This window comes from Rhipicephalus microplus, unplaced genomic scaffold (assembly GCF_043290135.1).
Source record: "Rhipicephalus microplus isolate Deutch F79 unplaced genomic scaffold, USDA_Rmic scaffold_20, whole genome shotgun sequence".
NCBI classification, from domain to species: Eukaryota; Metazoa; Arthropoda; class Arachnida; order Ixodida; family Ixodidae; genus Rhipicephalus; species Rhipicephalus microplus.
In genome coordinates this window covers 4804887-4830254 of record NW_027464593.1, presented here as the reverse complement: position 1 = coordinate 4830254, position 25368 = coordinate 4804887, and the positions used below count along the sequence as shown (strand labels likewise).

The window sequence follows — 25368 nt, the reverse complement described above, 5'->3', positions numbered from 1 at the left end:
TAAAAAGTGGATTAAGCGCCGGTTTATCATTTTCTCATATAGTTTGCATAGACAGCTTGTTAGCGCTATTGGCCTGTAGCTGGTGGCCAAAGACGGATCTTTGCCTTGTTTAAGTACTGGGATGACTATAGCTTCTTTCCATGACAATGGAATATACCCAGCTGCCCACATGTTATTGAAGAGAGTTAGGAGTGTTTTTAGTGCTTCGGGGTGAAGGTACTTGACCATTTCGTATGTTATACGATCAACACCTGGCGCTGAGTTGTTGCAGCACGCAAGAGATGCCTTAAGTTCAGGTAATGTAAATGGGCAGTTGTAAGACTCACTGGATGGACGTTTACATTTAAGGGGCTGTCGCTCTTCGCGTTCTTTGAATTTTAAGAACGTTTCTGTATAGTTTGATGCACTTGAGACGTATTCAAAGTGTTCGCCTAGGCAGTCCGCCTGCTCCTCCAGGCTCTCCCCTTGGCTACTTACCAAAGGTTGGGGGGGTGTCTCCCGACCCATTAACTTGTTTACCCTATTCCAAACCTTCGTTTCGTCGGAGTAAGAATTTATACCGGAGATGTACCTATTCCAACTTTCTTTCTTTGCAAGACGACGCGTTCTTCTGGCTTGGGACTTAACCTGTTTGAAATTGTTGAGGTTTTCAGCTGTTGGGTAATTTCGGAGTAGTCTCCAAGCTTTATTTTGTCTATTGCGCGCTTTCCGACAATCGTCGTTCTACCATGGAATGCGACGTTTATTGGTCATTCCGTTGGTTTGCTTGATACATTTCACTGCAGCGTCAATAATAAAACCTGTTAGGAATGCTACAGCATCGTCTATATTAAAATCAGCAATCTCATCTCCGTCTAAAAATGTAATTTCTCGAAACAGTTCCCAGTTGGCTGACTTGGTGTTCCAGCGAGGAAAGTCAGGCGAGCATGTATCTTCTTTTGTTAACTTTAACATTATCGGGAAGTGGTCACTCCCAAAGGGGTTCTTGAGAACAGACCCCTCCAGATAAGGAATTAGTGTACTCGAGACAATACTCAGGTCTATAGAAGAGTATGTGTTGTGCGTAGTGCTATAATATGTTGATTCTTTTTTGTTAAGTAAACATGCACCTGACGAAAACAAAAAGTGTTCTATTAGGCGTCCTCGTGCATCCAAACGAGAGTCGCCCCATAAAGGATTATGTGCATTTAGATCACCAACGACTATATATGGCGGAGGAAGTTCATCAATGAAGCTTTGAAATTCTGTCTTTGAAAGTTGATAGCACGGAGGAATGTAAATAGAAGTAATTGTTAGTAGCTTCCCGAACAGCACTGCTCGGACAGCAACTGCCTCAAGAGAAGTTCGGAGGTTTAATTGCTTACAGGCAACACCTTTATCAACTATTATAGCGACACCACCCGACGAGGCGGCAGCGTCGTCACGGTCTTTGCGGAAGATAGCATATTGCTTTAGAAAATTTGTTTGTGTGGACTTAAGATGTGTTTCCTGAACACACAGCACCTTTGGAGTATGTTTATTAAGGAGTTCTCTAATATCATCGAGGTTATGGAGAAGTCCTCTCACATTCCACTGTAAAATCTGCGTGTCCATTTTAGATGTGTTTTGTGCTGTGTGCTCAAGGATAGAAAATTAGCTCACGGACCCTTTCCAGGGGCCGTGACACGAGATTTTTTTTTTTTGGATCGGTCGACGGAGTCGCGCCGATCCTTAGGCGCTTGCTGCGCCCTCACGCTCGAAGTTGTGTCCATTGCCTCTAGCGAGGCACTGGACAAGCGCTCTTGCGAGCGCTGCGGTTGTTTTGAGGGCCTCGCCTCTAAAGAAAAGGCCTTCGCGGCCCCCAGCCCGGAGGTTGGTGGGTCCTTCTTCGATGGCGGAGCAGCACTGGCTGCAACCGCCGTGGGGGCGGATGGCGTCACCGCTGGCTCACTACACGTGTGCCAGACAGGCGCCGGGGGCCGTCGTGGCGCTGCCCCCTGACGCGCCACTTCGGCAAAGCTGGTTTCTGGCAGGTAGGACACCTGCCTTCGTGCCTCCCTAAATGAAATGTTTTGTTTTACTTTAATCGTGACAATTTCCTTTTTTTTTTCCAGCTGGGGCATGACCGTGAGTATGCGGCATGCTCCCCGTTACAGTTCACACAGTGAGGAGAGTTTTTACAAGCATCAGATGTGTGTTCATCAGCACTGCATTTCACACAAGTTAGGCGGCCTCGGCAGTTCTGAGAACTGTGGCCGAACCGCTGGCATTTAAAACATCTGAGAGGGTTCGGTATATATGGCCTCACTCAAAGCTTGATGTACCCTGCCTCAACGGAGTCGGGCAGTACACTTGAATTGAAAGTAAGTATTAAGTGCTTAGTCTGGATTTCTTTGCCATTGCGCCTTATCCTAATTCGTTTCACATTGATGACATTCTGTTCGCTAAAACCCTCCAGGAGTTCAGCCTCCGTCAGCCCTAACAGGTCGTCATCTGAAACAACGCCACGGGTGGTGTTCATGGTTCGGTGTGGGGTTACTATTAATTTGGTATCTCCAAATTTCACTAGATTAGACAATTTTTCATACTGTTTCTGGTCGCGGAGCTCCAACAGGAGGTCACCACTTGCCATTCTCGATGCTTTATATCCTGGGCCAAAGATTTCTGTCAAAGACTTCGAAACAAGAAAAGGTGAAATAGTTCTCACTGGTTTGCCGGGTGTGTCAGCGTGGATAACGTGGAATCGGGGAAAAGATACTCTCTGGTGACCAAAAAACTGGAATACTTCATCGGTGCGCCCTCTTTTCTGAGGGCGATCAGGAAGTGGGGGGAAGGAACAAGCCATAAGAAAAGGTTTATTTTCGGCAGCAGCGCCAGCCACCCACCATGGAGTCCTACAAGGGGACGCTGCAGGGTCTGTAAGCACAGGACCTGCAGATGCCAGCTGTACACCACCACTATAACCGAATATGGTGTATCCAAGGTAGGATAGCCACACAGGGTTAACCCTTGCCGCCAGAAAAAATCGGAAGTAAATGGAAGGGAGAAGACAGGACAGATTTGAAGACGAGAAAAGACTAAGATGTAGGAAGAGAGAGATAGGAAAAGGCGACTGCCGATTTCCCCTGGGTGGGTCAGCCCAGGGGTGCCGTCTACAAGAAGCCAGGGCCAAAGGGGTGTGTTGCCTCTGCCGGGGGGGCCTTAACGGTCCAATCACCCAGCGTCGGCTCAACCCCCAGGATCCCCTTTTCCCCGGACACGGCAAAGCCACGCACGGCTAGGCGTGGGAGGGAGTAGAAACTCCCCCGTTAGCTCGGGTCCGTGGCCGAGTTAGTTGACAGAACGAACTTTGTAGTGACCAGACAAAGACATCGCATCCAAACAAGGCAATGAGAAAGACAAATAGCTCCAATTTAGTTAAATTAAAACCTCGCTAAAGGAAGCTTTCCCACATGCAGACGATATGCAGTATTCTCCTTCATAAACTTTGTCTTTCTTGCATTAAGTGTGTGGGGGCGCTGACACCCCCCCCCCCCTGTAAAGTTGTCTGCGCCGTGTGGCGCAAGTGTCTCGCCCCAAGGCTTTATTTAGGTGGTGACCACCGCCGGGCGATAGATGGCGTTGTGTTCGCTTTGAGTACCACTGTTGGTAGAGTGGTAGCGCCGGTGGTGACCCCTGGCGGAAGGCAGGCCTTGGTGGCGGGCGAGCGTTGAGCGAGTCTCTTCTGCGCGTGGCGGCTGCCGCGAATGGTTGTTTGTAGCGCGGGTCCCCGGTGCTCGGCACCGCGGGCTTCGCGCCGGGGTCCCGCATGGAAAGTCAGGCGACGCCGCCTTGGGTATGTGTTAGTGTGTTGGGTGTGTTAGTGTGTGTTTGTCATGTTATTGTGTGTTTAGTGTGTCATTGCGTTATGTTGTTTGTATGGTAGCGTGTTAATTGAAATTGGTGTATCATTCAGCGGACGATATCGTCGTCTAAATTAGTTAATAAATGTATGTATGTTGTGTGCTTTGTACCGACCGCGTCAACTGTGTCCGTTCACTCCAAGAGCTTGGTGGTGGCGATGCGCGCGTTCACCTCGTCGAGACCCCACAAGTGTGAATAGACAAAAAAGCATGCTCGTCTTCAAGAAAAGGCCCGCAACAAGCCCTGCAATTTTCATCAAAATGAATTGTGAACATAGATTCACCTATTCACACAGCTTTATGACACAAATGACTGCGCAGGCTATGGAAGAGTTCATTATGAAGCCCCTTATTAAATTTGAGACTACAATTTTTTAACACACAATTCGAGCAAATGTATAAGTGTTTTTCTTGTTTGTTTTTCATTGTTCCGCTACCAAATGTGACGGCTAAAACCAGGCATTGAAACTACCAATTTATTCTCAGTTCAAAATGCCACAGCCATTGCAGGAGCTCAGCCTACAAAATGACCTGCTATACTCAGAAAGGAGTTAAGTTGTGACCACAACACAAGTCGCTAAAAATTTGGTTCTATAAATAGTGCTGCTTAGAGCACGTCTGAACAAAGTATGGCTATCCAGTTTTCACAAAGCATCTTTACAACGAGAAGACAAGGCACACTAAATCAATCAAATTTATTGTTTGCCGTAATGTTGGCATCCTGAACTATATGCTTCACAAGAGAGTACTTACTCCCAAATGCAGCGAAATGATGTTTGCTGAAATACACTCATTCCAGAATAATTTCAACGCAGCTTAAAGAGCAATGAAATGTCATCAAATGTGGGTGGGAACTGTAAACACCTCTGCACGAACAGCAGCGGAACTGAGCTTGCATACCTCCAAAACTACCGGTGCTCTAGTTTAGAAATACCAACGCAAAACGAACAATAAACTGACCATTAGTAAGGTTGATACTAGGCTAAAACTAGTGACAGCTATGAATATGAATATATGAATGGTATTACGATAATTTGCTATAAAACTATCAAGAGATTAACAAATATTAAACAAATATTAACAATGATAGTTCAGTAGACACTTGTTAAATGAAACCTGAAGGGAATAGGAGAATATGCACCATTTACAGGAGTTTCGTTTACTGAGATATGAACTGGGGTAAAGCGTACTAGTACTAAACCAATCATATCAGAAACGGTTGGTTCAATTCAAGTAGCAATTTTGTTTCACAGATTTCCATTTACTGGGAATCTGCTGTACTGTACCGCAGCACTTAAATAGCTTGCGATTGACAATGTGACTGGTATCTCCACCATTATAGACTATAGTTACAGAGAAATTTAATGACAACTGACTATCAGAAACACCCAGTTCATACAGCTATGAACAGCAGCCAAGTTTATGTCTCATTGTTTGCATGCTGTATGTCCCATAATTTTAGACTATCAAGCATTCTCTATTGCACAATCAATTGTGCTATTCACTTCGCTGGCTCATTATTGATGCGATAAAACTTCTTCGAATCTTTTTTTTATTTAGTCGCGTTTTTGTCATTTTTTTTTGTTATCAATATTATTACAAGTTTTTTTACTAGCGTGTGGTTGCTACAGTTATATGGTTGCTACAGTTATATACACTGCCGATTTTCCAAGGATAAAGTTGTGAGTGATGCCCTTTCTGTTCTGTCCTTAATTTTCTTCCTCGATGGTATGCATCCCTTTGTATTTCAGTAAGACCAACTAGCCTAACAAAAAGTTTTATTAAGTTGCAATGACTTACAGTTGATCCCTTCTAACCACGTAACTGTAGCATCACTGAGTATCTATGGGGCATAACATCAATTTTTAAATGCATTTGACAGTAGTTTCAGCCAGTGCCCATAATGAACGGCAGTAGACTGCTCTTACACTTGTGTTATCTCAAGCGATGGAATGGGCTTCTAACAAGAACACCTGTAAAACTTAGCCTAGTTTACTACAAATCTGTTCAGCGGAATCTAGCAATGTCATGCTGCAAACAGTTAGCTTCCTGATTGACTCCATTGCTAGAGAAACTGCAGCGGAAAGGCAATAGTACTGGATTATATCTCAGACCAGAATGAATTTTCAGGCAAGGAACTTTCGTTTCAAGAAATTTGAATGGATTTCCTTGTGGCTTTGTGCTACAAGCCGATAGCTGTTCATTCCTCTTTCTGGATCTACCATAGGACAAGAAAACATGAAACGAAATTGTTCGCTTAAGCAAACTGACAAAGCCTGATACACGAAGTGCAGAGTATGCAAAGATGACATAGCACTCACCTAAGCTCCTTGCGAGCCACGAGGCGCTCTGCCTCGCGTAGGTGCATGTCGCAGGCCTCATCCGTCTTGGTGGCGGCCAGTACGACGGGTTTTCGCGTGCGCACCAGCGTCTGCAGCAGGGCAGCCACAAACTCGGCCTGCTTGTCGGCCGGCCGTCCCGGCACATGGCTCACGTCATACACGCACACAAAGCCGTCCACGTTGAGTCGCCCCTCGGGCATGAGCCGCTGCTCAAACTCCTTCTCAATGCCCAGCTGGCTCTTGCACACATACATGAGTTTCTCGGCCGAGCAGAGGCGCAGGGCCGCACACCGCTTCAGGTACGTCTCCGTCTTGCCGCTGCGGAACGGCTGGAAGGACGAGTCGTCGATGAACTCTGTTTGCTCCACCACGTGCACGCTCAGCTCGGGCACATTGTCGCCCGCGCCATCGGCCGAGGGCCGCCTTGCCTCGCCCCAGTACAGGAAGTGGTCGTTGTTGACCACACGGCCCCCAAAGTCCGTCTGGCTCAGCACCGAGATGTGGTCCGTGTGGTAGTCGTCGGCGCGGGGCCGCACAAAACGGTTGCAGAGGCACGACTTGCCCACGCCCGTGGGGCCCTTGTCGCGCTCGGTGCCGCTCAGGCCCACCACGGCCACGCACAGCGACCGGGGGGCCGCCTCCGAAGCCGAGGGAAGGCCCCCCGGCTGCCGCCGGCTCGTCATGCGCCCCCGCGCCCCTCAGCCAGGACCCCCACCGGACTCCACCAGGCCACCTGCAATGAGTGCCAAGGCGTACTCAATAAGGCCTTTTCTTTTAATGGACTCATCCTTTCAACTCTTAAATGCATTTCAAAGCACTCAACCTTTAACACCATGTATAACTAGCTAGCGCTGTTTACACTCAGTTTAAGCATTGTGTGTTGCTGTATGAAGTGGCACCAGAAGTGAAGAATGAAGTAATTTACAGTACTTTAAATGTCAGTCAACATAAACATTAAAAAAAAAGGCAAGGGTGGGCAAACAAACCGTCTCTAAGTTCTGTCTGACAGCTACTTTGATATAGGCTACACTTTCTACCAAAGCCTTACATCAGCATCTATTCTCATTCCAAATTGCAACTCAATGACGACTAAGCTGCAACAGGAATCAACACTGCCCCGCATTTCTGTCAGAAGCTCTTACCAGCCTCATATCCTCACAGCAACATCAAATGATATGGACAATTGCATGTTATGTTGGTGCAATAGTGTAAAAAAATTAAGGCAGATTCACACTAGTGGAGCCAAGCAAGAAAGAACAGCAGAGCTGGCCAGCCTTCCTTCTTTCTTTTGTTTTTTTTTTAAGGACGATAGTCTTTCTTGGGCACCTTCGACAAAAAAATTTTGGTCTGTGTCGGTCTGTCTGTCTGTACATTTGTCTGTCCACCCTTAAGGGTACCCTAAATGGAATTAAAGCGACCAAACGATACTCCAAACCGCTGACCCCATCCGCAGAGATTGCTCAAGGTTCAGCGTTCATACTTGTGCGATTGTCAATTAAAAAGCTATTATTGCGCATATCTGAGGCACCATAACAACTTGTCAATATTATATATGAGTATTTTTTTACTAGAAAAGGCATACATAGGTAATCTTAAGGATCGTAGCCTTTATATAATGCTGCGCTGGCCATGCAACGCTTGCACGAAACGGCAAGTCTTTCCAACTCTTTGCTAAGACGACACGGTGGTGGCACCTAACCGTCGCCTTGCACTCTACACCTTATCACCTCAGAGACGGGCACGCACGGCACGTGCCCCGTATTCCAGGGTAACTGCCAGATAGCGCTCATGTCTCACATGTGACGTGACTTGATGCGCTCGTTCGCCTCCGCTTCACGCTAGAGGCACTCTAACGCAGCGCCTCCAGAATAGCATTCACCAATTTTCTTGCGCAGAACATCAAATAAACGTTTTTTTCACTCTCTCCAGACGCAAGACTATCGTCTTTTGACGACATTTGTGGTGTAACATGCAGATACGGGACCAATTTTTTTTGTCTTTTTCTTCATGTATTTTTTTTCTCAGCTTGTTTCTACTTTTTCTTTCTCTATCTCTTTCTGTTTCTCTGATTCTTTTTTTTTCTCTTTCTGTCTTGCCCTAAGTTTTCTATCTTTTTTTATTAATCACTTTTTCTATCTCTTTCTCTTTCAGTCTATTTCTTTCCCTGTATTTTTCATCATCTATTTTTTTTTACCTTCTCCTCTCTTCCTCTCTATACTCCTTCTGTCATCCATCCAAATTCCTGCATCCCCTGTTGGATGAATCAGCGAATGTGTTCTTTGAAGAATGATTGATTTGTGGGGTTTAAGGTCCTAAAACCACCATATGATTATGAGAGACACCGTAGTGGAGGGCTCCAGAAATTTCGACCACCTGGGGTTCTTTAACGTGCACCCAAATCTGAGCACACGGGCCTACAACATTTCCGCCTCCATCGGAAATGCAGCCGCCGCAGCCGGGATTTGAACCCACGACCTGCGGGTCAGCAGCCGAGTACCTTAGCCACTAGGCCACCACGGCGGGGCGTGTTCTTTTAAGAAAGCAGAGAGTGAAGGAGAGGATGAAGAGAGGGCGCGACACCCAAGTTATTATTAGAAGGGGGAAAGCAATTAGACAGGGGGAAAAAGTTCATTAATATGATAGTTTTTGGTCATGTTTAACAGAGTTTCTCTCTTAGCACAAATAGCATTGCTGTTAAAAATGGTTAATAATTATAATTGTTGGGGTTTAACATCCCGAAACCACCATAAGATTATGAGAGACACCATAGGGGACGCCTCCGGAAATTTCAACCACCTTGGTTTCTTTAAAATGTTCCTAAATCTGAGTCCACGGGCCTCAAGCACTTTCGCCTCCACTGAAAATGCGGCCACTGCAGCTGCGATTCGATCCCGCGACTTCCGGGTCAGCAGCAGAGTGCCTCAGCCACTAGACCACCGTGGCAGGCACCTTTCAAAAAAAAAAAAAAAAACACAGAGGGAGGAGTAGGGGAGTTACTTGACCACACTTGCCTTGCTTCATTCTTAGAAGGTTAGATTAGCTCAGTACGCGTGTTGACAGGCATAACAATAGCAATCGCTGCTAATCAGATGATTATCCAAAGTTTCTTGCTTTGTATTTTATGCCTTTTCCCTTATGTTTTTCCTTGTTTTTCCTTAAGCGAGTTCTGCTTATGTTTTTTGCTTTGTCTTGCTTTCATACATTTCATGGCACTGTTTTGGCTTAACATGTTCAATTGTATTGTTCAACATTATAACCCACTGTGCAACAATTGCACTATAAGTCAGCAGTATTGTCAAACAAATAAATAAATAAAACCCAGTCAAGCAATATTATGAAACACTGCATTACTAAGTATGCGAAAACTAAGATCAGACATTGGGCAGTGACTGGTAGGTCGTGTGACTCTACTAGCAGACAACATGCATGCCTACGTATAGAACTTGTTGTGGAATTGAATTCACCATCAGCTGGAACAAAATAGGAACTAATACTGAATGACTTTTGCTACACATAAGAGCATCACAGTGCAACGAGGACACGAGCAAAGCCACTGATGAAGGTAGGTACCATCAGCTGGAACAAAATAGTAACTAATACTGAATGACTTTTGCTAAACATAAGAGCATCACATTGCGACAACGAGGACACGAGCAAAGCCACCGATCAAGGTAGGTTAGTAAGCTGATCAATTTGCCCGAAATCAGGAGACAATCAGGAGACTTTGGAAATCAGGGACCGACAAGTACGCAGAGCTGGAAGCTGGCCTGAGTCAGCATCTGCCCAGTGGCCATACTACAAAACAGCAAACATTCCTCCGCGCACGATCGGTCGAGGCTCGCACGTAGGGCCCTTGTTCAGGAGATCCGTCTGAGCTTAAACAAACCGCACCCGTGAAGAACATTTGCTTTTAAGAAAATCACAAGATACTGGCCCTGGTCAACCAACTTGTGATTGCCCTCATGTGACGAGCATGGCTAACACTGTAGGTTGGATGAAAACTTCTAAGATGGCAGTACCCCCTATCATCTGGTCCATGCGTTTCTCACTGACTGCTTCCTCTCATATAAATGGTAGCTTTTCCGTGATTTTTCTGATGTGTAATTTCCTAACAGGATTCAGAATTTTACTCTTCATCATCTCTTCAATTCAAGACCATGACAACACTCAATTGTGTCAAGTCTCGTTACAGTGAGCATGTAGATATTATTTGCGCAGGGTTGTGCATTTTGAATCACTTTTGATTGCCTCAGCGAGAAAACAACACTGTTCGCTAGAACAATGAGCTCCTAATATTATCTAGGGTTTAATGTCCCAAAACCACGATATGATTATGAGAGATGCCCTAGTGGAGGGCTCTGGCTATTTCTACCACCTGGGGCACTTTACATCTAGCTAAGCCTAAATCACGGGACTAAACATTGCCTCAATCAAAAACGCAGCCACTGCAGTCGGGATTCGAACCCCTAACCATCGGGTCAGCAGTCGAGCGCTATAACTACTGCAATGTGTCAGAACAATGAACTCCTGAACCACTGCCCACAATCAGTGCTACTTTGGCCTATGATCTGATTACAAGTACTGATCACCTGCGTAATGGCTTTTGTGGAAAACCAAATAAAAAGCCTCGATGACGCAAGACGAGACAAAAGACTAGGAAGATTGAACAGGACTGACCATCTGAGAAGACCACAAGAATGATAGGGCAATACGAGTACATACACGAGCATGATGCGCAGCTGAGTGAACATTTTCGAAGGGCCAGTAAACAACCCCAAGGCTAAAAAATTGCCGTGAAGAGAAATACGTGCACTTTCAGTTTGTGATTATGCTGCCACAAGAATTTTGCAAATATGTGCTATATTAAGAAAGAGACAGGGGCTAGAACATCGCGTTCAGCTGGTTTCAAATTTTCGCACGGCCTCGCCACCCTCCTCCATTGGAGGAAGGGGAAGGCGTGGCCCATCGTCATGACTCCGCCCATTTCAGCAATGTGACAAGACGTCAGGGATTGACGTCATCGGCCAACTCTATCAGTTGGAACGCACTTCCGCTTGCTCCGATGCCTGGTTGTTTTCAGTTTACCCAGTGCCGATGCTTTTCCGCAGCCCAATCGTTCGATTTGCAACCGACGACTTGCAGCAAAACTGCGTTGCAAAATCCACGCATGAAGCTGGCCTGATTTTTCTGGAGTTCGTTCACTTTTTGGGGAGCAGCAACACAACACACAAATAATGCGCTTAATAATGGGTGCGCCTCTCAACAGGTGACGCGACAATCTCCTTACTCCCAAAGACTGGGTCAGTGAAGTGTCCCGATTTCGATGCACGGAGTTTATGGGGAGTTTTGCAACTCGTATAATTGCATAGCTCTGTCGTAGCTGTGGGTAAGAACAGGAACTGTCGTTGACTTCAGTTGTTTGTTGAGACCTGGTTTAGACCAATTGACGAGCTACGTGCTGCGTCACACCGCCGATCGCCAAGTTGTCGTCACTGCGCATGCAAGGAGATTGGTCAGGCGTAGAAAAGGAGCGCGGATATTTTTTTTCGAAATGGAGGCTGTGCATGGCACACAGCTCTGTAATATTCAGAAAACGTGATTGCTGCAGTCTACTCTACGAATTACAGAGCTTGTTTGGGCGGTGTAAAAGAAAAAGTCGGAGCCTATTGACCGGCCCTTTAAGCCGAGACTTCGGCAGCAGTTCAGCTCTAAAGGCAAAGTCTCCAATGGACCTCAGTTGCAAGTTCAAATGACTGCCAAATCTGTATAATGTATACCTGCAAGGCTTTTTTATGACTGTTCAACAATATACTATATTGCATATGGGTCTAATAATGTCAGTGAAACTCAGTATTTTACGTAATAAACACTTTCTTTTCTTTCTTTTTTTTTCTGCAACAATGGAGAAAGGCTACCTCAAGATAGAGCCTGATTTTTCTTGCCCAACAGGTAGTACATCTAGCTTTTTTTTTCTTTAGCCCTATTAGGGTCAATGGAATGTTTTAGCACTATTAACATTGCTACAGCCAACAGTATGGTCAAGTGATTTCAAGTAATCTAAAAACAAAGTTTCAGAAGTGAAATCAAAATGGGCAGCTGCTTCATACAATGCCTCAGATGTTACACCATTGTAATGCAAATACTTGGTGGCTAGCGCAGAAAAAGTGAAAAATGTGAACTGACAACACAAAAGAACAACCGTGCGGGTTCTACAAAGTTCGAGTGGTGATTTGTGCAACACTTGCTAAAAAAATTGGCCCCGTATTTGTATGTGACAAATGTCGCCGAAAGACGATAGTCTTGCATTTGGAGAGAGTGAACAAAATGTTCATTTGATGTTCTGCACAAAAAAAATCGGTAAATGGTATTCTGGAGGCAAATGAGTGCATCAAGTCAAGTCACACGTGAGACATGAGCGCTATCTGGCAGTTATATTGTAAAACGAAGGGCGCGGCATGCGCACACATCTCGGAGGCGATAAGGTGTAGAACACAAGGTGACGGGCAGGTGCCACCACTGTGTCGTCTTAGCAAAGCGTTGGAAACACTTGCCTTTTCGTGCAACCATTGCATTGTCAGCGCAGCGTGATAAATGCTACGGTCCTTAGAATTACTTGAGCATGCCTTTTCTGGTAAAAAGACACACCACACAATAATGACGTGTTGTTATGGTGCCTTAAATATGTGCAATAATTGCTTTTTAATTGACAGTCGCACAAGTATGAATGCTGAATCTTGAGCAATATTGGTGGACGCTGCGGTTGGGGTCGGCCATTTGGGGTATTGTTTGGTGCCGTTTGAGGTATTGTTGAGGGCAGACAAACAGGCAAATGTATAGACAGACAGACAGATTAAAACTTTTGCCTCGAAGGTCCCCAAGAAAAACTATCGCCTTTAATAAATGCAGATAAAATACACTTTGCTTAAGTGATTCAAGTTATATAACCCAGTTGGTTTGTATCAACTTTATTGGTAGTCCGGCCGAGCTATTGCCAACTGGACCTTAGGTCTCCCGTGTGGGGACATCTAAGCCTTGCCTGACTGCCGCCTCGTGGTCTTGCTGGACGGCCTGGAGCTGGTCATTGAGGCTGGGGCTGCGCAAGGCAGAGGCCCACAGTGGTGGAAGGGTTCCAGATATAGCACCTTGCGGGTTTTTGGTAATATCCCAGAGCATGTGAGTTAACGTGCCAACCTCAATACGGCAGATCTCGCATATATTTGTCCTATATATATTGGGGTAGGGTTTGTTAAACAGCAAGTGGTTGGGACATGTGCGCGTTTGTAGCTGTCGTAAAGCCGCCACCTGCGCCCTGTTAAGCTTCTCACTGGGCAGAGGAAAGGTTCGGCGGGCTAGGTAGAAGGCCTTGGTAATTTCATTGTAGGTCGTCAAAACGGTCTTAGGTGTTTCCCCATAGAGGACGGCCGCTGGTGCGGTTTACGAGTTCGCATGCCTTCATCATCATCAGCAGCAGCAGCAGCAGCCTGACTACGTCCACTGCAGGACAAAGGCCTCTCCCATGTTCCACCAGTTAACCCGGTCCTGTGCTTGCTGCTGCCAATTTATACCCACAAACTGCTTAATCTCATCTGCCCACCAAACCTTCTGTCTCTCCCTAACCCGCTTGCCTTCTCTGGGAATCCAGTTAATTACCCTTAATGACCAGCGGTTATCCTGTCTACGCGCTACATGCCCGGCCCATGTCCATCTCTTCTTGATTTCAGCTATGATATCCTTAACCCCCGTTTGTTCCCTAATCCACTCTGCTCTCTTCTTGTCTCTTAAGGTTACACCTACCACTTTTCTTTCCATTGCTCGCTGCGTCGTCCTCAATTTAAGCTGAACCCTCTTTGTAAGTCTCCAGGTTTCTGCTCCGTAACTAAGTACCGGCAAGATACAGCTGTTATATACCTTCCTCTTGAGGGATAGTGGCAATCTGCCTGTCATAATTTGAGAGTGCTTGCCAAACGTGCTCCACCCCATTCTTATTCTTCTAGTTACTTCAATCTCGTGGTTCGGCTCCGGGGTTATTAGCTGCCCTAAGTAGACATAGTCTTTTACAACTTGAAGTGCACTATTACCTATCTCGAAGCGCTGCTCTTTTCCGAGGTTGTTGGACATTACTTTCGCACGCCTTGGCGTGTGAAAAAACATTATATGATACCCAAGGTTTCCAGAAAATTGACGGAAAATGTAAACCTTTAAAGGTTTTTTTCTCGAAGTACTAACATTACTAATTTTGATTTCATGCCAGAACAGATACTCCAAATCAGTGGACTGCAATACTTTGTTAAATATAGCAGGGGGGACGTGAAATACTAGAAGTGACAACAAAATAGGGCAACTTAAACAATGAAACTAAATGGGGACGGTGAAATAGCATATTAGATTACAGGTGATGTGAAACCTGTGGGGGTGCTAGCACCCCCTGTAAAGTTGTTTGCACCTCATGGTGCACGTGTCTCGCGCATAGACTGCATTTCAGGTTAACAAGTACCGTGCGGTAGGGGCGTCGTGCTCGCGAGTGTTTGTTATCATCACCACCACCACCATCATCATCATGGTTAGTGTGTAGCGCCGACAGTGACGCCTGGCGGCAGGTCTAGGTGGCGGATCCCGAGATATGAGCGGTCCTCTTTGACTGGTGGCGGTTGACGCGAACGGTTGTCTTGAGCAGTGACCCTGCGGTAGATGGCACAGCGTGCCGTCTGTCCTAGGCCCTCGTGGCAAGATAAGTGTTGGCAAAGCCGCTTTGTGTGTGTTCTTGTGTTTGTTATGGTTTTGAGTGTTGTGCAAGATTGTTATAGCGTGTTGATTCACATTTGATGCAAAACAGTTCGGCTGACAATATCGTCATTCTAAATGTAGTTAAATAAATGTGTGGTGTTTGGTTCATTCCAACCCTGTCTGCTGTGTCCGTTCACTCCAAGAGCGTAGCGCTCGATTTCGAGACCCCACAAACCACTGATACATAAGTGCTTAATCTAAAACTTAGCAGTATCCTCCCGTGCAAAGTTTAGCATACTTAGCTTTTCTGCTTTGTACACACCAATTCACACAGAAAACACTACTATAACATGTTTTGATGCAAGAGAATAAAATGTGATGTATTATTATTTTTTAAAGCTAATTTTATAAATTTAATAAAGGTTAATCTGAGGCCCAGATCTAGAATCTATACTCAACCGTCAACAGCTTTTTCTATATTTCAAAATCCAACAAATCTCATATCCAAATGAAGTAGACAGCCGGCAGCAATACAACTATTCCAAATAAATTTAAAAATGCACTAAAGAGCAAGTTTTTCTGAATAAAGGTTTTTTTTTTTTTCCTTATTCAAATGCTTACTGGTCTGCATTTCACAATTGCTCAACTACTTGAACTAGTTGAATTTGTCGTTCAACCAATCACAATAGAAGTGAGGAAGCAGAGCTACATGCTACATGTTTCACAAAGGCACTCCACAACACTTGATTAGCATGGTCAGATGATGCTGCTGATTGGTAGTCAAGGCTCCCACGAACACGTGAGTCAGACATAATAACGCAGAACGTGGCCTGGAGCTTACTGCTCTCAATGTCTGCTTAAAATCTCTCCCTCAACTACGCCATTACTTGTCTTTCTTTGGATAAGTGAGGTACCCGCTACACATTTACAGCATGTGCACTCTGCCACTTAATACTATAAGAATAGTAATGGAACACTTTGGAGTGGGTGGGAAGCAATAACCTGTGCAATTATTGTGCAATTAGCATTGTGAAATGACCGATTGTTATTTCGCTCTTCTGCCAAGCTTATGATATCACAAAGGTTAATACAATTTCCTGCTTGACAGAAAGCCTACATAGGGTCTTTTTGCAAATGAGTTCCTATCCCTATCATGGTCGAATCGGATTTTAATGCGGGCCCTCTGCCGTACAGAGGGCCTCGATTCAAATCTTGTTCGACCTAGAGTATTTTTTTTCTCATTTTATTTTTTTCATGTACACCACCAATGGTAACAGCAATCAACGCAGCAACAGGCATGCAAAAGCTGTGCTCTAAAAAATCCAGAGGACACATACTGGTCCTTTATGGGTGTCTGGTAGTTGGTAATATCTCTCGCACGTATATGTTCGTTTCCCCTGGTTTATTCCTTGAGTTAACTTTGTGTTATTCACTCTAAGTCAACATCAGAGGTCTCGTAGAAGAGACTGCATGGTCAAGATATGCTGTGCCAACACTACACAATATTGTTACGGGTAACTTCTTTAATAATCTATTTACAACGCACAGAACTCGGCGAGCAAGCTAGCGTCAGTCCGGCATCAACTAAAAACTCACTTCGTCCTCCTCATTCATGCAGCTGCGTTTAGCGGCTGTTATGTATCATAAACCCCGGCGGTAGAAGCATTGTCCCGGTGCTAAACTAAGCAGATGATGTCGAAGGAGGGTAATAAGGCTTTAGCCGAGCCACACGAATGGTGCGCTCACAGCTGACGATGACTTTGTTGGATCGGTTGGGACAATCTCGTACGTGACGTTTGTCACTTGGCGAACGATACGCAATGGTCCAGTCTAGGGCGACAAGAGTTTCTCAGGCAGTCCCATACGTCAAGTGGGTGACCAGAGGAGCACGAGAGATCCCGGGGAAAAGTGCACGTCCTATGGTGAGAATCGTAGAGCTGTTGCTGGTGCGCCTGTGAGGCCTGTAGATGGTTACGGGCGACATGGCACACGTGGTCGGTGCGGGCGATGGCTTCCCCGGCATATTCAGTGGCCGCAGGTAGCAAAGTGTCTAAGAGTAGAGTTAAGTCCTGGTCATATAAGAGATAGAAGGGCGAATAGCTGGCAGTGTTGCGACGGGATGAATTGTAGGAAAACGTCACATAGGGCAAATGAATGTCCCAATACTGGTGGTCTGGCGCAACGTATTTGGCAAGCATGTCGGTTAGGGTCCTGTTGAGGCGCTCCGTGAGGCCATTTGACTGGGGATGGTATGAAGTAGTAAATTTGTGCTTCATATGGCAAGACCTCAGCATTTCGTGAACGGCGGCTGATAAGAACGTGCGGCTACGGTCGGTGAGAAGCTGGCGTAGAGCACCGTGCAATAATATTATGTCGTACAGCAGAAAGTCTGATACGTCGGTAGCGCAACTGGCCAAGAGTGCTTGTGTGATTGCGTACCGCGTCGCGTAGTCAGTGGCAACAGCAATCCATTTATTTCCGGCTGTGGAGAGTGGAAAAGGGCCCAACAGGTCGAGACCAACTCGAAAGAAAGGTTCAGTGGGAACGTCGATCGGCTGAAGGTAGCCGGCTGGGAGGGCAGACAGCGTTTTGCAACGCTGGCAGGGCTCACAAGCGGCGACATGCCGTCGAACAGAGCAGGCAAGTCCAGGCTGAAAAAACTGACGTCGTACCCGATCGTATGTGAGAGAAATGCCCAAATGGCTCGTCATGGGAGCGTCATAAAGTTGGAGCAGGACAGTGGTATGCAGGTGCGCTGAGATGACAGGAAGTAAGTCTGATCCGAAGGAATCAAGGTTACGGCGGTATAGGATCCAGTCTTTCACCAAAAACATTCGTAGTGACGGGTCGCGAGGCGTTGACTCCAGTTTGTCAAAGATGGCTAGTAAAGAAGCATCCCGACGTTGCTCTTCGCCAATGTTTAACAGCTGCGACACGGAAAAAACGTCCGTGATAGCGTCGGTATCGGTTGCTTTGTCAACAGGGTAGCAAGATAAACAATCCGCATCCTGATGTAATCGCCCTGTTTTGTACATTACAGAGAACGTGTATTCTTGAAGACATGGGGCCCAACGAGCAAGACGTCCTGTGGGGTCCTTCAGGGAGGCTAGCCAGCAGAGCGCGTGATGATCCGTGACAACACGGAATGAGCACCCGTACAGGTATGGACGAAACTTGGCGACTGCCCATACAAGGGCGAGGCACTCGCGCTCCGTGATGGGCTAGTTGCGCTCGGCTGTAGATACCAGTCGACTTGCGTAGGCTATGACACGGTCGTGTCCCCGTTAGTGCTGCAATAGCACAGCTCCTATGCTGTGTCCACTGGCGTCCTTGTGAACCTCGGTTGGGGCTGATGAATCGAAGTGAGCCAAGATTGGTGGCGTTGTAAGCAGGGTCATAAGATGGGAAAATGATGACACTTGGTCATGGCCCTAGATTAACGAGGAGTCTTTCTTCAAGAGGTGTGTGAAGGAGCGTGCAATGGTCGCAAAGTCCTTAACGAAGAGTCTGAAATAGGAGCACAACCCCACAAAACTGCAGACATCCTTTGTGGTCCTCGGAATGGGAAAGTTTGTGACTGCGCGAATTTTCTCTGGGTCTGGACGCATGCCTTGGGCATCGACAAGGTGACCAAGCACGGAAATTTGACGACGAGCGAAGTGGAACGTGGAGGCGTTAAGCTGGAGTCCGGCTCGACGGAAAACGTTCAGAATACCTGATAAACGATCGAGATGTGTCGAATGTGGGCGAAAAGACAATAACATCGTCAAGGTAACACAAGCAGGTGAACGATTTCAACCCTTGGAGCAATGAGTCCATCATTCTTTCAAATGTGGCTGGCGCATTGCAGAGAACAAAGGGCATCACCTTAAACTGATAAAGGCCATCAGGAGTGATGAATGCGGCCTTCTCGCGGTCCATCGCGTCTACGGCTATCTGCCAGTAGCCTGACCGAAGGTCAATAGTTGAAAAATAAGTAGTACCGTACAGGCAGTCGAGGGCGTCGTCGATGCTAGGCAAAGGATGAACATATTTTTTCATAATTTTGTTGAGGTGACGGTAATCGACACAAAAGCGCCATGTTCCATCCTTATCTTTAACAAGGACGACTGGAGAAGCCGAGGGGCTGCATGAAGGCTCGATAATGTTTTTCGGAAGCATTTTCCCGACTTCCTGTTGTGTTATTGCACGCTCCGACACAGAAACACAGTAGGGGCGTCGGTGAATGGGAGTTGCATGACCAGTATTGATGCGATGGGTGACAATGGTCGTTTGGCTTAAGGAGTTGCTGGCAAAGTCGAAAATGCTACAATAGCCCTCAAGAACGTGGCAAAGCGCTGCAGCTTGCTCAGACGTGAGGTCCGATGACCCCATTCACTCAATGTCAGCGCCTCAAGAACGTGATGGAGTGGAACCACTGACTGAGCTGCAGCAATCATAAACTCTGAAGGGCTCGACATGGTCGTCTTGGAGAGCGGTAATAGGAGAGCAGTAAGATACTCTGAGGCAGAACTTGGGTGGTGAGTGAGAAGTTGACCAGTGGAAGGAAGGTGCCGTTTCTCGTAATCGTCAGAATCATACGCGGCACAGCAAACCCATGCGAAAGCATCACGGCAGGAATCGGGGCCACCATGTAATCACCGTCAGATACTGGCAGCGTGGAGGATAAGTCGACATGCGTGACAGAGTTAGGCAGGAAGCGCGTGAAATCAATGCAGCAGAGGCTGGTTTGCGGTGGGCTGGTCGGGTCGAAAAAGAGAGGTAAATCAAGTTGGAGAGAGCCAGCTGAACAGTCTATGAGGGCAGAGTGCGTGGCTAGAAAATCCATACCAAGAATGAGTTCATGAGGGCAATGTTGGATAACAGCGAAAAGAACGACAGTGCTTCTCTTCCCAATATAAACTCGCGCAGAGCTGATGCCAAAAATTGCGGCAGTTCCTCCATCAGCGACTTGTACAGCTCGATTGAGGCCGGGTGTGACAAATTTTTAAAGTCTAAGTCGGCGGCGAAGGTTAGCACTCATAATGGACACATGTTCGCCAGTATCAATGCGCCAACACGAGCATAGTCGACAGTAACGTCCGAAAAATTCCGGTTCATCGTTAACGTTAAGCGAGAATTTCTTACGAATGTCGTCAACGCAGCTCCACCCCTAGAAGCTGCACAGCCTAGTTTTCTAGTCTGAGGTGCTGCGAATAGGTCGGGGAGGCAGCACGGTGTTGTGGGGGCGACGGAAGGTGACGACGAGCAGGGGACAGTGACCGGTCGTAGCGAAGTCTGCTCAGAGGTGCTGCAGGAGCGGAAAATGTGGTCGGCATTGAGGAAGAAAGTGATGGGGACGACTGGCGGACAGAAGTGGCGTGAGACTAAGGTGCATAATGTGACGGCAGAGCCCAGCGGTTGCGGCAGTGACGAGTGATATGACCAACGCGTCAACAGTTAAAACATATGAGCCTGTCATCAAGGGTACGCCATTTGAATGGATTGCGTTGGATGCGAGGAGCAGAAGGGGGACGTTACGAAGGCTCAGCAGAGTATACGGCAGGAACAGGATATAGGCTGACATTCGACACCTCTTGACGAACGACGGCTTGTAACAAAGAGATCGTGGTCGGGGAAGGCGCAGGCGTCGGTAATGGCGTGGCTACTGGTTGTGCTGCCTCGACCTCTCGACGAATGATGCGTGTGAGGTTGTCGCATCGAGGGGCCTGGCGGAAGGAGTCGTCACACAAAGATGTAGCCGCTGTGTTCGAAAGAACACGATGCTTTGGGCTACGCGGCGGGGTTTTGCTTGTTCGAGACGTCGGCATTCTTTAAGGATGGTGTCGATGCTCGAGACGTTAAAAACCGGCAGGTTGAAAGCATCGTCGGCAATGCCTTTCAAGACGTGGTTAACTTTTTTATCTTCCGACATGCACTGGTCGGCTTTGGAACAAAGGGCCAAGACGTCAAAAATGTAGGAGACATAAGATTCGGTAGAAGACTGAGCCCGTGTGGCAAGAGCCTTCTTCACAGTGAGCTGATGACCAGATAAATCGCCAAACAGGTCGCAGATCTTTTCTTTGAAGAGATCCCAGTTCGTTATGTCGGCTTCGAGGCTTTCAAACCATGTTCGGGGAGTGCCGTCCGGGTAGCAAAGCACGTTGGCGAGCATGAGCGTGGGATCCCAGCGGTGAGTAGCACTGACGCGCTCGTGCCGCTTCAGCCAAGTGTCAAGATCGATTCTATCATCACCTGAGAAAGTGCCAGGATCCCGGAGGTGAGGGAGTGTGACGTAGGTGGTCGCCTGGACTGATGAGGACGGCGTAGAGGAAGTACCAGTAGTCGAAGCAGTCGAAGGGTCGCCGATGTTGCGACCGCTGCGCGTCTCTATCGAGGTATGCGGGTCAACCACCTCCACCAATAATGTTACGAGTAACTTCTTTAATAATCTATTTACAATGCACAGAACTCGACGAGGAAAGTGGCGCCAGTCCAGCATCAATCAAAAGCTCACTTCGTCCTCATCTTTCATGCAGCCGCGTTTAGCGGCTGTTATGTATCAATATTTACAACCCAGCAGCGGAGAGTGCCTCTGCCAGGTTGCATGATGAACCCAGCAGCTCAAAAGGATGGTTCAAATCCTTTAATGAACTCATTATTCCATTTCCATTAATTATTCCCACAGCTGCTTTGCTCTTATTTTTAGTAAACCTACTCCAATGCCATATGCATCCAACCCTTACACTGAAGCACAACCATCAATCTCATGCCTGCTTCATTTTTTAGAAAGAATTTTCTTAATATTTGGAAGACAAGAAATAAGTGCTTGACCAAAAGTGCTTGGAAGAAATAAAAGAATGTAATTCATCGCTTGTGCAGCAAATAACTGTGTAGGGACAAATCGCAAGATGTCAGCATAACGTGTAGCTTCAATCAGAACTTAATTTTGGTATTGGCTCACTCACTGCATTTCTCTAATTTATGGCTGCACAAGAATAGTGTACATTGATTGAGCTGCCGAAGTCAGCTGAGCATCAGTAGCTTCACTGCAGGTACCGCTCGCTCACCAGAGATGGAGACAAAAAGGAACATAGGTGATTGAGGTGGTGCCGAGTAGGCAGGAGGAAAGTTGCCAGAAAAGGAAAAAGAGGTTGAAGGCAGACCATCAGATGGCTACATGCAACAAAACAATAGTGCAAGGCATGAAGAAATGGGACTAAGCACAAGAAGAGAGCCATTAGCGAGTGCCACTATGTATGTGTCTTTTGATACACCTACCATATAGTTTCAATTCCCACATTAGTCAAGCAATGCAGAACATGTGCACTCATGCTGCCATGTTGCTTCTAAAATGGTGAATCCGCCGAATGAGCACTCTATATCAGCGACTACATACATTGTAAATATTTGATAGCATTTGTCCCGTAACTTTAGGGTTTTCAGGGAAAGAAAACATTTGCTTGAATATCAGCTTCTTGATTTCCGAAGTTTATAAGGCCTTGTACGTGGCACGCCCTGGCCCAATGGATGCTGCAACATCTCCAATGTTGCGTTGCCAAAGAGAAGTGTTAAGAAGATGGAAGAGCTAACCAGTGATGAAACAAGGATGGAACAGCGACACCAACACTGTCGCGCAGCCTGAAGAAAAAACGGAGATGTCTGTTGCGGTGGAGCAGAGGTTAAGGTGCTCGGGTACTGACCCGATGGTCACGGGGTGAATCCCGGTCGCAGTGGTCGCATTTCGATGGAGGCGAAATGGTAGAGGCCTGTGTGCTGTGCGATGTCAGTGCACTTTAAGGAACACCAGATGGTCGAAATTCCCGGAGCCCTCCACTACAGAGTTTGTCATAATCATATTGTAGTTTTGGGATGTTAAACCCCCCATAGTATTATTAAAGACCAGAAATTGAAATGAGCCTTGCTGTAACAAGGTTGTCCAGACATGATTTCCATAAGCTGCCAAGGACAGTTTCACGTTCTAGGTGTATAACATTCTTGTACTGTGGACCAGAACAATCCTTCTAGCGTGAGAGAACATATCACGTTTTTGGACCTGTGCACAGATACGTGCACAGGTCCAAAAACGTGATACAGCACAGATACGGCACGCTGCTTATTATCTGTAGTCCAGAGGTAATGCCCGAGGGCCGCTCTTTGAAAACTGCATCTAACTGCCCATACATTTTCATGAGGCCACATTTTCACAAATCCCTGACGAAATATCAGACAATATTGGCAATTTCATGCGGTGTAAAAAAGCAAGCACGATCAAACAGATTTTCTAGCACATAGATAGCAAGAAGTCTGTGAAAACTGTTTCCCGTTCACCAGTTTTCAGCAAACACCATCCTTATTCTCGAAATTTCAGCCCCACGAATCCAAGAGTGGTCACAAGAGCGGGCAGCGCAATCCGACCAGCCGATACTACTACTTTTAACACCGACCAGCCGATACTACTCGCTACGGGAACACGCAGTTCGGTGAACACAATTTTTTGACATCATGCTTCGCGGGCAAGCCCGCTTTTTGAAGCCCGCTTAGTAACCGAGATGCGTCGTCATGTAGGTGCAGCGCTCCCTCTGCCTCGTTGACAGTCGAACGGCTTACCAACAACGCCTACTCATGATTGATCAGCACAATGGAGCCATTTCTCTCCAACCGATAATGATTTTATTTTTCTTCAGGCGAAGTCTTTCTGGCAGCTGCGTGAAGACCGAACCAGTGGTTTGGGTGTTCCCTGACCGAACTGTCGCGGGAATGACGCTTGAGAGGATCCGCTGCTCCGAACGACGCACACACAGCTTTCACCAGCGAGCTCTTCATGGCTAAGTCAATCACTGCGACGGCAGTGCCTATTCAGTTCCGCTCGGCGTACCACCAGCGCCGACGCGCGATTCTAATCGCACGACGGTTGAAAGCAAGGGTCCTACGAAGCGAAGCCCAGGAATTCAAGAGAGGCTTTCAACCGCGCCTTACAAACGGGTGGTGCGGACTTAGTTTTGTGATTTCCACATCGCGCGAGCGTGTGCGGGAGAAGGAGCGAACGATCAAACGGTTCAGGCCGCCGTCCCGCGATCAAAAGCGCCGCCGTTAACAACTAACAAACGCTTGGCACCGACTCAGGAATGATACCACGTATGGGCAACCAGGGGCCGTCCATGGACGCGACTTCGGCAGCTCTGCCCACGGACCCCGGGCGCTGTCAGCCGCGGCTCGCGGATGCCGGCGCGAGCGGCGCCGCGTCACGGTCTCGCGCGCTAGGATCGCGGCGCGAACTCGCGCGCCGGACTCCCGCAGGCGGCGACGATAAGCCGAGCGGCTCGCCCTCGCGTGCCGCGAGCTCGATCGGTATAGGCTTAGCCCGAGCAGGGCACCTGCGGCACCTGCGGGGCTGAGCTGGCTGGCGCGCGCTCACCTGGCGACTCCCGATGTCGAGGGTCCGCTGGTGCCGTGCTGCTTGCGCTGCCGCTGCGGCGCCTCAAACAGGCTCGTTCACACCACACCCGCAGCGAATGACGCGAAGCGCGCACGCATTCCTTCCAGCGAGCACGGTTCTCAAAGAGCGGCCATGTTGGTTTTCTCGTGAGTGACATGCCCCCGCTGCAAAAACAGCAACAAAAAACGCTAGCCAGCAGCCGTGTTTCGTCAAACGTGACTGACAAACCAGCGTTTTGCCTAAAGTGTTGAACAAAATTTCGGCACCTACCTTAGAGAGAATTTGTCTTAGCAAAGCCTGTCGCTTTCTTTTTCTTCCTCTATCAGGAGTAAAAAGCTACTACGTACGTACTCATCCAAACTAAGTCGTTTAGCAAGTCCATTCAAGAAGTCAATGTCGTGATGCCGCGCAATACAAATGCTGTGAAATTCATCAAACGACGCCATTTCTACTTCTCATTTATCTCCTCGGCGAGCACTGTAAAAGCAGTTAGTACGAACGCAAAGCACAGTCGAAAGTGTCATTCACAGGTTGGTCTTTCAGACACATTTCAGAGCAGTAGCGTTGTCAGAATTTTTTTTTTTTTTTTCAGGGGGGAAGGGGGGGGGGGTATTTATACTTTATGTATGTTCGGGCGTGCGTTTGTATATGTACGTGTATGTATACGCAATCCAAATTTAAAATTTCGGGGCGCGGAGGCAACTCCAACATTTTAGCTACACTCTAGAAGCACACGTTGTTGGGTTAGTCAGTACATGTTTATTTAGAAGTCACGCGATTGTGGCTATTTTGCGCAAAAAAAAAATTATAATAACGTGAGAATGGTTCAAGAGGAGAGCACTGTTTATGCCAAAATTACTGCAGCACTATATATATGCAAAGGCATGCGTGGAAAGCAAGGCATGCATCGAACAGATAACGTTTAGTGTAATGCGGTACAAACCCCACGGACAAAACGACATCGGCTCTATGCTGGCCCAACATGAATGGCTGACATAGCCTT

The 25368-nt window shown here is 47.1% G+C and overlaps 1 protein-coding gene across 11 annotated transcripts in view; it reads right to left on the bottom strand.

Annotated features, from left to right (window-relative positions):
* Positions 1-24531, bottom strand: part of LOC142785261 (rho GTPase-activating protein 190-like) — a 155926-nt gene extending 131395 nt beyond the window's left edge. For 5 of the 11 annotated variants that reach the window (XM_075883689.1, XM_075883692.1, XM_075883695.1 and 2 more), the window contains exons 1-2: positions 24345-24531; positions 6203-6956 (exon numbers count right to left, since the gene is read on the bottom strand). In XM_075883689.1, the coding sequence (XP_075739804.1) occupies positions 6203-6906 (704 nt within the window). In that variant the 5' untranslated portion in view covers positions 6907-6956; positions 24345-24531. The remainder of the gene's footprint in view (positions 1-6202; positions 6957-24344) is intronic. The other 6 variants (XM_075883693.1, XM_075883694.1, XM_075883696.1 and 3 more) reach the window with 2 other exon arrangements.
* Between the last annotated feature and the right edge of the window lie 837 nt (positions 24532-25368).